Below are 12,755 nucleotides of genomic sequence, written 5' to 3'. Positions count from 1 at the left end.
ATACTTTAAGTCTTCATTTTTGTGACCCACTCTGTAGTATTTGACATCATTCATAATTTTTCTTTGAAACTCATCCATGGCTTCATTTTCTGTTGGTTTTCCTTTTCTTGCTTTTTTTTTTTTTTTAACCTCTTATAATATCTTCTTTGCTTTTTTCCTTTGCCTGCTCCCTAAAATATCACTGTCTCTCAAGACTCTGTCTTTGACTCCTTCTCCTCTCCCTCTGTGTTTTCTCAAATAGTCTCATCCACTCTCTTAGTTTATTACCTGAATACTGATGGCTCCCCAGTGTCTCAGGCTCAGACCTCTCTGCTGAGGTCCAGACCCATATACCCAACTTGACACTGGGCATTTTCACTTGGATGAATGCTCTCTGTACACATATGCCTAGTACTGAACTTCCCAACTTCTGTCTCAAATCTCTTTTTCCTCCTATATTCTCTACTTTGGTTGGGAGCATCAGCATTTGCCCAAGCCAACATTCTGTAGTCTTTCTAGATCTCATTCTCCTCCTGTCACACACCACTCCCATGCTCTGTCAGTTCTGAGTGCTTCTTAAACTTACTACTTCTGCTCTGCCCTATCCCACTGGCCCTAATCATCTCTCATATATTCCTACAATGGTCTTCCTGCCTCTGGTCTTATTCTTATCAAATTCATCCTTTAGTCCAGAGTAATATTTCTCCCAGCGAAGTATTCAGTGCTTATCATAATTAGTTCCTGCCTAATTCTTCAGACTCATCTCCAACTATTAGTTTCCTCGCACATTACAGTCCAGTCATACTGAGTCATTTCTGCTCTCTCAAACATATCGTGTTGCTTTATGCTTCTCTGTCACTGCCTGGAACATCCCTCCTTTCTTCTCTGACTAGCATCATTTATAAGTTTTTTAGACTTGTTTATTTGATAAGGCCTTCATTAATTTCGATAGAAATGATTGTATAATGGAGTCTAAATCACTCTATTCCCTTGACTACTTTGGTACCGTATACCTATTTCTATTTTTCTACCATTGAATAACATATTAAAGCAATTATTGGTTAGCTTGCTTGCTTTTCCTGTAAAGCTGTGTGTTCCTGAAAGTAAGGGACTGTGTTTTATTCATCTTTGTATACTTAAGAACAAAGCTCAATAATTGTTTGTTAAATTGAATACTTGGTTTTTGTTTTCAAATTTTTTGGAAAACAAAACCAAATATTGAAAGTGTGTGGGGTTTTCTTTTTTTTTAATATTTGAATTTTATTTTATTTATTTTTCTATACAGCAGGTTATTATTAGTCATCAATTTTATACACATCAGTGTATACATGTCAATTCCAATCGCCCAATTCATCACACCACAATCCCCCCACCCACCCGCGGCTTTCCCCCCTTGGTGTCCATATGTTTTCTCTCTACATCTGTCTCTCAACTTCTGCCCTGAAAAATGGTACAGATGAACCGGTTTTCTACGTTCCCATACATGCGTTAATATACAATATTTGTTTTTCTCTTTCTGGCTTACTTCACTCTGTATGATAGTCTCTAGATCCATTCATGTCTCAACACATAACCCAATTTCGTTCCTTTTTATGGCTGAGTAATATTCCATTGTATATATGTACCACAACTTCTTTATCCATTTGTCTGTCGATGGGCATTTAGGCTGCTTCCATGACCTGGCTATTGTAAATAGTGCTGCAATGAACATTGGGGTGCACATGTCTTTTTGAATTATGGTTTTCTCTTGGAATATGCCCAGTAGTGGGATTGCTGGGTCATATGGTAGTTCTATTTTTAGTTTCTTAAGGAGCCTCCATACTGTTCTCCATAGTGGCTGTATCAATTTACATTCCTACCAACAGGGCAAGAGGGTTCCCTTTTCTCCACACCCTCTCCAGCATTTGTTGTTTGTAGATTTTCTGATGATGCCCATTCTAACTGGTGTGAGGTGATACCTCATTGCAGTTTTGATTTGCATTTCTCTAATAATTAGTGATGTTGAGCAGCTTTTCATGTGCTTCTTGGCCATCTGTATGTCTTTGGAGAACTGTCTATTTAGGTCTCCTGACCATTTTTGGATTGCGTTGTTTGTTTCTTTAATATTGAGCTGCATGAGCTGTTTATATATTTTGGAGATTAATCCTTTGTCCATTGATTTGTTTGCAAATATTTTCTCCCATCCTGAGGGTTGTCTTTTCTTGTTTATGGGTTCCTTTGCTGTGCAAAAGCTTTGAAGTTTCATTAGGTCCTATGTGTTTATTCTCGTTTTTATTTCCATTACTCTAGGAGGTGGATCAAAAAAGATCTTGCTGTGATTTATGTCAAAGAGTGTTCTTGCTATGTTTTCCTCTAAGACTTTTATAGTGTCTGCTCTTACATTTAGGTCTCGAATCCATTTTGATTTTATTTTTGTGTATGGTGTTAGGGAGTGTTCTAATTTCATTCTTTTACATGTAGCTGTCCAGTTTTCCCAGCACCACTTATTGAAGAGACTGTCTTTTCTCCATTGTATATCCTTGCCTCCTTTGTCATAGATTAGTTGACCATAGGTGCGTGAGTTTACCTCTGAGCTTTCTATCTTGTTCCATTGATCTATGTTTCTGTTTTTGTGTCAGGACCATATTGTCTTGATTACTGTAGCTTTATAGTATAGTCTGAAGTCAGGGAGTCTGATTCCTGCAGCTCCGTTTTTTTCCTCAATACTTCTTTGGCTATTTTAGGTCTTTTGTGTCTCAATACAAATTTTAAGATGGTTCTAGTTCTGTAAAAAATGCCATTGGTAATTTGATAGGGATTGCATTGAATCTGTAGATTGCTTTGCGTAGTAGAGTCATTTTCACAATGTTGATTCTTCCAATCCAAGAACATGGTATATCTCTCCACCTGTTGGTATCATCTTTAATTTCTTTCATCAGTGTCTTATAGTTTTCTGCATACAGGTCTTTTGTCTCCCTAGGTAGGTTTATTCCTAGGTATTTTATTCTTTTTGTTGCAATGGCAAATAGGAGTGTTTCCTTAATTTCTCTTTCAGATTTTTCATCATTAGTGTATAGGAATGCAAGAGATTTCTGTGCATTAATTTTGTATCCTGCTGCTTTACCAAATTCATTGATTAGCTCTTGTAGTTTTCTGGTGGCATTTTTAGGATTCTCTATGTATAGTATCATGTCATCTGCAAACAGTGACAGTTTTACTTCTTCTTTTCCAATTTGTATTCCTTTTATTTCTTTTTCTTCTCTGATTGCCGTGGCTAGGACTTCCAAACTATGTTGAATAATAGTGGTGAGAGTGGACATCCTTGTCTTGTACCTGATCTTAGAGGAAATGCTTTCAGTTTTTCACCATTGAGAATGATATTTGCTGTGGGTTTGTCATATATGGCCTTTATTATGTTGAGGTAGGTTCCCTCTATGCCCACTTTGTGGGGAGTTTTTATCATAAATAGGTGTTGAATTTTGTCAAAAGCTTTTTCTGCATCTATTGAGATGATCATATGGTTTTTATTCTTCAATTTGTTAATATGATGTATCACATTGATTGATTTGTGTATATTGAAGAATCCTTGCATTCCTGGGATACACCCCACTTGATCATGGTGTATGATCCTTTTAATGTGTTGTTGGATTCTGTTTGCTAGTATTTTGTTGAGGATTTTTGCATGTATATTCATCAGTGCTATTGGTCTATAATTTTCTTTTTTTTTTTTTGTATCTCTGTCTGTTTTTGGTATCAGGGTGATGGTGGCCTCATAGAATGAGTTTGGAAGTGTTCCTTCCTCTGCAATTTTTTGGAATAGTTTGTGAAGGATGGGTGTTATCTGTTCTCTAAATGTTTGATAGAATTCACCTGTGAAGCCATCTGGTCCTGGACTTTTGTTTGTTGGAAGATTTTTAATCACAGTTTCCATTCCATTACTTGTGATTGGTCTGTTCATATTTTCTATTCCTGGTTCAGTCTTGGAAGGTTATACCTTTCTAAGAATTTGTCCATTTCTTCCAGGTTGTCCATTTTATTGGCATAGGGTTGCTTGCATTAGTCTCTTAGGATGCTTTGTATTTCTGCAGTGTCTGTTATAACGTCTCCTTTTTCATTTCTAATTTTATTGATTTGAATCCTCTCCCTCTTTTTCTTGAGGAGTCTGGCTAATGGTTTATCAATTTTGTTTCTCTTCTCAAAGAACCAGCTTTTACTTTTATTGATCTTTGCTATTGTTTTCTTTGTTTCTGTTTCATTTTTTTCTGCTCTGATCTTTATGATTTCTTTCCTTCTGCTAACTTTGGGTTTTGTTTGCGTTCTTTCTCTAGTTCCTGTAGGTGTAAGGTTAGATTGTTTATTTGAGATTTTTCTTGTTTCTTGAGATAGGCTTGTATAGCTATAAACTTCCCTCTTAGAACTGCTTTTGCTGCATCCCATAGGTTTTGGATCGTCGTGTTTTCATTGTCATTTGTCTCTAGGTATTATTTGATTTCATCTTTGATTTCTTCAGTGATCTCTTGGTTATTTAGTAATGTATTGTTTAGCCTCCATGTGTTTGTGTTTTTTACTTTTTTCCCATGTAGTTCATTTCTAATCTCATAGCGCTGTGGTCAGAAAAGATGCTTGATATGATTTCAATTTTCTTAAATTTACTGAGGCTTGATTTGTGCCCCAAGATGTGATCTATCCTGGAGAATGTTCCATACACACTTGAGAAGAAAGTGTAATCTGCCGTTTTCAGATAGCATGTCCTATAAATATCAATTAAATCTATCTGGTCTATTGTGTAATTTAAAGCTTCTGTTTCCTTATTTATTTTCATTTTGGATAATCTGTCCATTGGTGTACGTGAGGTACTAAAGTCCCCCACTATTATTGTGTTACTGTCGATTTCCTCTTTTAGAGCTGTTAGCAATTGCCTTATGTATTGAGGTGCTCCTATGTTGGGTGCGTATATATTTATATTTGTTGTATCTTCTTCTTGGATTGATCCCTTGATCATTGTGTAGTGTCCTTCCTTGTCTCTTGTAACATTCTTTATTTTAAAGTCTGTTTTATCAGATATGAGTATTGCTATTCCAACTTTCTTTTGATTTCCATTTGCATGGAATATCTTTTTCCATCCCCTCACTTTCAGTCTGTCTGTGTCCCTAGGACTGAAGTGGTTCTCTTGTAGGCCGCATGTATATGGGTCTTGTTTTTGTATCCATTCAGCAAGCCTGTGTCTTTTGGTTGGAGCATTTAATCCATTCACGTTTAAGGTAATTATCGATATGTATGTTCCTATGACCATTTTCTGAATTGTTTTGGGTTTTTTTTGTAGGTCCTTTTCTTCTCTTGTGTTTCCCACTTAGAGAAGTTCTTTTAGCATTTGCTATATAGCTGGTTTGGTGGTGCTGAATTCTCTTAGCTTTTGTGTGTCTGTAAAGCTTTTGATTTCTCCATCGAATCTGAATGAGATCCTTGCCGGGTAGAGTAATCTTGGTTTTAGGTTCTTCCCTTTCATCACTTTAAGTATATCATGCCACTCCCTTCTGGCTTGTAGAGTTTCTGCTGAGAAATCAGCTGTTAACCTTATGGGAGTTCCCTTGTATGTTATTTGTCGTTTTTCCCTTGCTGCTTTCAATAATTTTTCTTTTTCTTTAATTTTTGCCAATTTGAGTATTATGTGTCTTGTTGTGTTTCTACTTGGGTTTATCCTATGTGGGACTTGCTGTAGTTCCTGGACTTGGGTGGCTATTTCCTTTCCCACGTTAGGGAAGTTTTCGACTATAATCTCTTCAAATATTTTCTCGGGTCCTTTCTCTCTCTCTTCTCCTTCTGGGACCCCTATAATGCAAATGTTGTTGCATTTAATGTTGTCCCACAGGTCTCTTAGGCTGTCTTCATTTCTTTTCATTCTCTTTTCTTTATTCCGTTCCGCAACAGTGAATTCCACCATTCTGTCTTCCAGATCACTTATCCGTTCTTCTGCCTCAGTTATTCTGGTATTGATTTCTTCTAGTATAGTTTTCATTTCAGTTTATTGTATTGTTCATCTCTGTTTGTTTCTTCTTTAATTCTTCTAGGTCTTTGTGAAACATTTCTTGTATCTTCTCGATCTTTGCCTCCATTCTTTTTCCAAGGTCCTGGGTCATCTTCACTATCATTATTCTGAATTCTTTTTCGGGAAGGTTTCCTATCTCCACTTCATTTAGTTGTTTTTCTGTGGTTTTATCTTGTTCCTTCATGTGGTACATAGCCCTCTGCCTTTTCATCTTGTCTATCTTTCTGTGAATGTGGCTTTTGATCCACAGGCTGCAGGATCGTAGTTCTTCTTGCTTCTGCTGTCTGCCCTCTGGTGGATGAGGCTATATAAGAGGCTTGTGTAGGTTTCGTGATGGGAGGGACTGGTGGTGGTTAGAGCTGGGTGTTGCTCTGGTGGGCAGAGCTCAGTAAAACTTTAATCTGCTTGAATGCTGATGGGTGGGGCTGGGTTCCCTCCCTGTTGGTTGTTTGGCCTGAGGCAACCCAACACTGGAGCCTATGGTGGGCTCTTTGGTGGGGCTAATGACAGACTGTGGGAGGGCTCACACCAAGGAGTACTTCCCAGAACTTCTGCTGCCAGTGTCCTTGTCCCCACGGTGAGCCACAGCCACCCCCCCGCCTCTGCAGGAGACCCTCCAACACTAGCAGGTAGGTCTGGTTCAGTCTCCCTTGAGGTTACTGCTCCTTCCCCTGGGTCCCAGTGCACTCACCACTTTGTGTGTGCACTCCAAGAGTGGAGTCTCTGTTTCCCCCAGTCGTGTCGAAATCCTGTAGTCAAATCCCAGTAGCCTTCAGAGTCTGTAAGTCTAGGAATTCCTCCTCTCGCTGCTGGACCCCCAGGTTGGGAAGCCTGACGTGGGGCTCAGAACCTTCACTCCAGTGGGTGGACTTGTGGTGTAAGTGTTCTCCAGTCTGTGAGTCACCCATCCAGCAATTATGGGATTTGATTTTACTGTGATTGCGCCCCTCCTGCAGTCTTATTGTGGCTTCTCCTTTGTCTTTGGATGTGGGGTATCCTTTTTGGTAGTTCCAGTGTCTTCCTGTCGATGATTGTCCAGCAGCTAGTTGTGATTCTCGTGTTCTCCCAAGAGGGAGTGAGAGCACGTCATTCTACTCCGCCATCTTGGTTCAGGTTGTTTTTCCAGATTCTTGTATGTGAATTCGTGGTTGGTAGTGATGTTTTTAATCATAGTCTGTTGTTTTCTAAATAATAGATAATTAATTAAATTCACTCCAGCCTCATATCCTTTTTAATATTGAGTTTCAGTAGCAAATCACTTTCCTTTGTGTTTTACATTCATTTGTTTATCCCACATTTATTCCACCAGGCAGTGAAGTAGTTCAGACTCAATTCCAGTAGTTAGTAGTTTCTTTTTATATAAACATTGCCCACTCTTAGAGGAGGAAAAAACAAAACAAAAAAATTAGGAAGAATCTCTTCAATAAAAATACTTATGAAACCTATGTTGACAGTTCTTAGGTTGATATTTTCTGTGTATATTTTTGCTCTGCATAAATGCATTTCGTAATCCCATTTATGTGTGGGTATATATATGAATGTTAATCTTTTGTATATATTGTGGGACCTAAGAAAAATGGAAGTATATCCAAATAAATGTTTGTCCAGTGTTAATCATGTCAGTTGAAAACCCGAGTTCTTAAAATGATAGCACGACTTTATGTCTTCAGATTGAACTAAGAGAACGAGAGATAGAACGACTGTCGGTTGCATTGGATGGGGGTCGCTCCCCTGATATCCTTTCTCTGGAGACTAAAAATAAAGCCAACGAAAAGCTTATTGCTCATTTAAATATTCAGGTAATGAGTTTTATAATTATTTCACTGAGCATATGAAATCATAAGTGTTTATAATGGTCTGTGGGTTTGTGAAAGTGACAGCGTTGTTTTCTTGGCTATTACTTACGGTGGAAAAAATTTGATGGAGTCAAAGTATCCAAAATTGGGTACAGCTATTGAAAACTCATGTTTTTTAAGAATATTTAATGAGGTAGGAATATATACACCATAATGATAAATATTTAAAAGAAGAGAATAAACCATAGGTAAAATGTAACCTTCAATTTGCTTTAAAAAAAAATGTGTGTGTGTATAGAATTGCTGACTAATAAGAACCTGCTGTATAAAAAAATAAAAAAAACACTAGGTGAACACACACACACACACACCAAAAAAATGTGTGTATGCATTCAGAAAGAGAAAACACTAGAAGAGAATACACCAAAGTACACTAGCAATGTTTATCTTTGTGTGATGGGATAGTCTTCTTTATGATTTTCTCCATTTTCAAAATTTTTATGACAGTATTTCTTTTATAATATATAAAAGGTGGTTTTTTAAAATAAATATAAAAATTAAACATATAGTTTTCACTTACCTATGTAGTGGTTTCCCTTGTCATGCATTTGACCTAAGAGTGAAAGAACAAGAGACTTCTATGAAGCATGACAAATGACCTTTAGGAATTTATTTATTTGTTTTTTAATTGAAGTATAGTTGAGTTACAATGTGTGTTAGTTTCTGGTATACAGCAAAGTGATTCAGTTATATATATTATATATTATTCTTTTTCATATTCTTTTCCATTATGTTTTATTACATAATATTGAATATAGTTCCCTGTGCTATACAGTAGGACCTTGTTCTTTGTTTTATGTATGGTAGTTTGTATCTGCTAATTCCAAACTCCTGATTTATCCATCCTCCATCCCCTTACCCCTTTGGTAACCATAAGTTTGTTTTCTATGTCTATGAGTCTGTTTCTGTTTAGTAAATAAGTACATTTGTATTATTATTTTTTATTCCACATATAAGTGGTATCATATGGTATTTGTCTTTCTCTTTCTGACTTCATTTAGTATGATAATCTCTAGGCCCATCCATGTGTCTGTAAATAGCATTATTTCATTCTTTTTTATGGCTAGGTAATATTCCGTTGTGTGTGTGTATATATTTACACACCACAACTTCTTTATCCATTCTTCTGATGGACATTTAGGTTGTTTCCATGACCTTCAGAAATTTAAATGTCACTGCTACCTAGACTGCAACCAGAATAGAGTAAGCCCCAAATATCAGCAGTAACTCTCGAGCAGTGCTGTTCAATAGAAATAGGATATGAGCCACATATGTAATTTAAAACTTCCTAGTAGCCTGATTAAAAAAGTAAAAAGAAAACAGATGAGATATATTTTAATAATGTATCTACCTAAATATATCCAAAATATTACCATTTCAACATGTAATCAATGTCAAATATCATTGCAGCGTTTTACTTTTTTTTGTACTAAGTCTTTGGGATCCTGTTTGTATTTTACATCTATAGCACATCTCTGTTTGGACTAGCCACATTTTAAGTGCTCAGTAGCCATGTGTGGATGCTAGTGGCTACTATATTGGACAGCACTCTAGACTAATATTATCATCGTAGTGATAATCTTGTCATATTTTTAAAACTCTGCATTGGGAAAAAGTTCACACAAATTTCTTACTTATCCTTTCCGTCCATGCTTGAAAATTGAAGACAGTGGATATATATTTTTACTAAACCACACATTGTCAGTTTTGCAAATAGAAACAGTATAAGTTTGCAAATGTAAAAGAGCTGGGGTTTTAACTTTTGGGTTTTTTTTAAATATAGTATTTTGAAATATTTTGGAAGTTCAGTATTTTAATAATTTTCCAATTTATATACCTTATGAATTACAAATTCAATTTAGGTTGACTTTCTTCAGCAAGCTAATAAAGACCTGGAAAAGCATATACAAGAGCTTATGGAAACCAAGGAAACAGTAACTACTGAAGTTGTTAATTTAAGTAACAAAAATGAAAAACTCTGCCAGGAATTAACTGAAATAGACCAGTTAGCACAGCAGTTGGAAAGACATAAAGAAGAAGTGCTCGAGACTGCCGACAAAGAACTTGAGGAAGCAAAGGTGTGTCTAGGTTGTGGAGGTGCTCATTAATTCTCCTAGAGTATGGTGAGCTTGAGACCTTTTGATGTCCTATTCAGGCCTTTTGGTTTGTTTTGTAATTCACGTTTTTCTAAGGTGTTGTTTACATCCCCTAAATTCTTGCCCTTTTTCTAGTTGTTTGTCTTTCTGAAGCACATCTCTTCCTAGGACAGCTCTCCAGACTCTATCCTCTTTTTCTACAAGATTTTCATCTCTGTCCTTTTATCTCTGCATTGTGAGCAGGCTTCTGAAGTTTGTCCTCTAGGTCATTTTGTGCTCATGAACCTTTAAAGGTATTTTTTAAAACTGTGTATGTCCTTGCACATTTTTAAGTTGATAGCTAACATTTTTCATCTTCAGGTTTAAATAGATGCAAAGGATGTAATTTCTAATCAATTGTAAGTATTGATCTCTTAAAACTGTCATATCATTCTTTTAAATATAGCCAGTATAATCCAAATGACCCTTCTTGAAATCCTCACAAAATTTTATCCTATTTTAACATATTTTATGCTTGAATATCTTTTTATAATAACTCATATCAAATGTCTCTGCAGTTAAAAAAATACATGAATTGAAATTTTTTATTTTAAAAAATGTCCTGCGACTTTAAGGTTCAGAGTGTTAGTATTTAGTATTTTCCTCTAAATAGTGTTATCATTATAATTATTAGTAATCAGTGGATCAAAGTGACAACTGTAGTACAAATGTTGATAAATACTTATTAAATTAAAAAGTAAAATTTTATTGGAAATACATTTCTTAGTAAGATATAATGGGAGAAAATAGTGTCTTAATCAAAGGCTTCGGCCAGCTCCAACATTTCAGGTTATCTTTTTGTCTGGTGCTTCGGAAGTTTTTTATAAGTAGAGATAGAATTACATTAGATGCATGCCCTTCTTTTGAAAAGTGGGGAAAAGGCAGTTTTGGAAGGGGAAGTGGGAAAGAAGGACTCACATGATACCTAGAGCACAAGCAGGTTCTCAGGTAGATAATTTTTAAGAAGGACTGTATGTGCAAATTTAAGAATCCAGGGCTTTCCTGGTGGCGCAGTGGTTGAGAATCTGCCTGCCAATGCAGGGGACACGGGTTCGAGCCCTGGTCTGGGAAGATCCCACATGCCACGGAGCAGCTAGGCCCGTGAGCCACAACTACTGAGCCTGCGTGTCTGGAGCCTGTGCTCCGCAACAAGAGAGGCCGCGACAGTAAGAGGCCCGCACACCGCGACGAAGAGTAGCCCCCGCTCGCCGCAACTAGAGAAAGCCCTCGCACAGAAACGAAGACCCAACACACCCCAAAATAAATAAATAAATAAATTTATAAAAAAAAAGAAAAAGAATCCAGATATTGATTCCTTGAAACTATATATACATATATATAATATATATTGTAAATAATATATTATTTGTGTGTGTGTGTGTGTGTGTATATATATATATATATATATATATATATATATATATATATATATGATAGTTTTACATAATACTTGGATAGTCTTTATGTTATCCCAGGAATGAGTATAACCTAGTTTGAAGATCACTACTTTACATCAGTTGAATAATATGAGTTAATTTTATAGTGTCACCTCCACTAATTAGGGGAATAGAAGGAAACTACCTCAACATAATAAAGGCCATATTATGAAAAGCCCGCAGCTAACATCATACCCAGTGACAAAAGACTGAAAACTTTTCCTCTAAGGTTAGGAGCAAGGGAAGGATGCCCATTCTTACTACTTCTATTCAACATAGTACTGGCAGTCCTAACCAGAGGAATTAGGCAAGAAAAAGAAATAAAAGGCATCCAATTAAAAGAAAGAAGTAAGATTATGTTTCCAGATGAGATGATCTTATGTGTAGAAAACACTAAAGATTCCATTAAAAAGAAAAAGAAAAACAAAAACAGAACTAATAAATTCAGCAAACTTGCAGGATACAAAATCATTGCATAAAAACCTGGTGCATTTCTATATGCTAGTAATTAAAATACAAAAAGGAAATTAAGAAAATAATCCCATTTACAATAGCATCAAAAAAGAATAAAGTACTTAGGGATAAACTTAATCAAGGAGGCAAAAGACTTGTACCCTGACAGCTGTAAAACACTGCTGAAAGAAATTAAGACAGAAATAAATGGAAAGATATCCTGTGTTCATGGATTGGAAGACTGTATACTGCTCGAATGTCCATACTACCCAAAACAATGTGCAGATTCAGTGTAATACCTCTCCAAATCCCAATGGCATTTTTTACAGAAATAGGAAAAAAATCCTAAAATTCATGTGGAATCTTAAGGGACCCAGAATAGTCAAGACAGCCTTGAAAATGAAGAACATAATTATTGCGGTTTTAATTTTGCTTTTGTGGCTTTAGTTTCATTGCAACACTCCTATATCTCATTCCTCTCCTTTTCCACTTCCTTTTGCATATTCTGTGCTGTGCATACAACATATTGAACACAGCTTCATGTGTCCAATTGGCAGTAATCAAGAATGACACCTTGGCTCAATAGAAGATTCCTATTAGGTTATAATTTTTTTTTTTTTTTGCGGTACGCGGGCCTCTCACTGTTGTGGCCTCTCCCGTTGCGGAGCACAGGCTCCGGACGCGCAGGCTCAGCGGCCATGGCTCACGGGCCCAGCCGCTCCGTGGCACGTGGGATCTTCCCGGACTGGGGCACGAGCCCGTGTCCCCTGCATCGGCAGGCGGACTCTCAACCACTGCGCCACCAGGGAAGCCCCTAGGTTATAATATTTTAATCTTGGCATTCAGCACTCTCAGTTGCAGTGTAGAGGAT

The 12,755-nt window shown here is 36.6% G+C and overlaps 1 protein-coding gene across 1 annotated transcript in view; it reads left to right on the top strand.

The window, feature by feature from the left end:
• Positions 1-12,755, top strand: part of CEP135 (centrosomal protein 135) — an 89,289-nt gene that overhangs the window by 23,844 nt on the left and 52,690 nt on the right. The window contains exons 7-8 of the mRNA XM_060012486.1: positions 7,675-7,803; positions 9,723-9,938. Of these exons, the coding sequence (XP_059868469.1) occupies positions 7,675-7,803; positions 9,723-9,938 (345 nt within the window). The remainder of the gene's footprint in view (positions 1-7,674; positions 7,804-9,722; positions 9,939-12,755) is intronic.

This window comes from Delphinus delphis, chromosome 5 (assembly GCF_949987515.2).
Source record: "Delphinus delphis chromosome 5, mDelDel1.2, whole genome shotgun sequence".
Taxonomy (NCBI): domain Eukaryota; kingdom Metazoa; phylum Chordata; class Mammalia; order Artiodactyla; family Delphinidae; genus Delphinus; species Delphinus delphis.
Note: the sequence above shows the minus strand (reverse complement) of the source record. Positions and strands in the feature narration are given on the sequence as shown.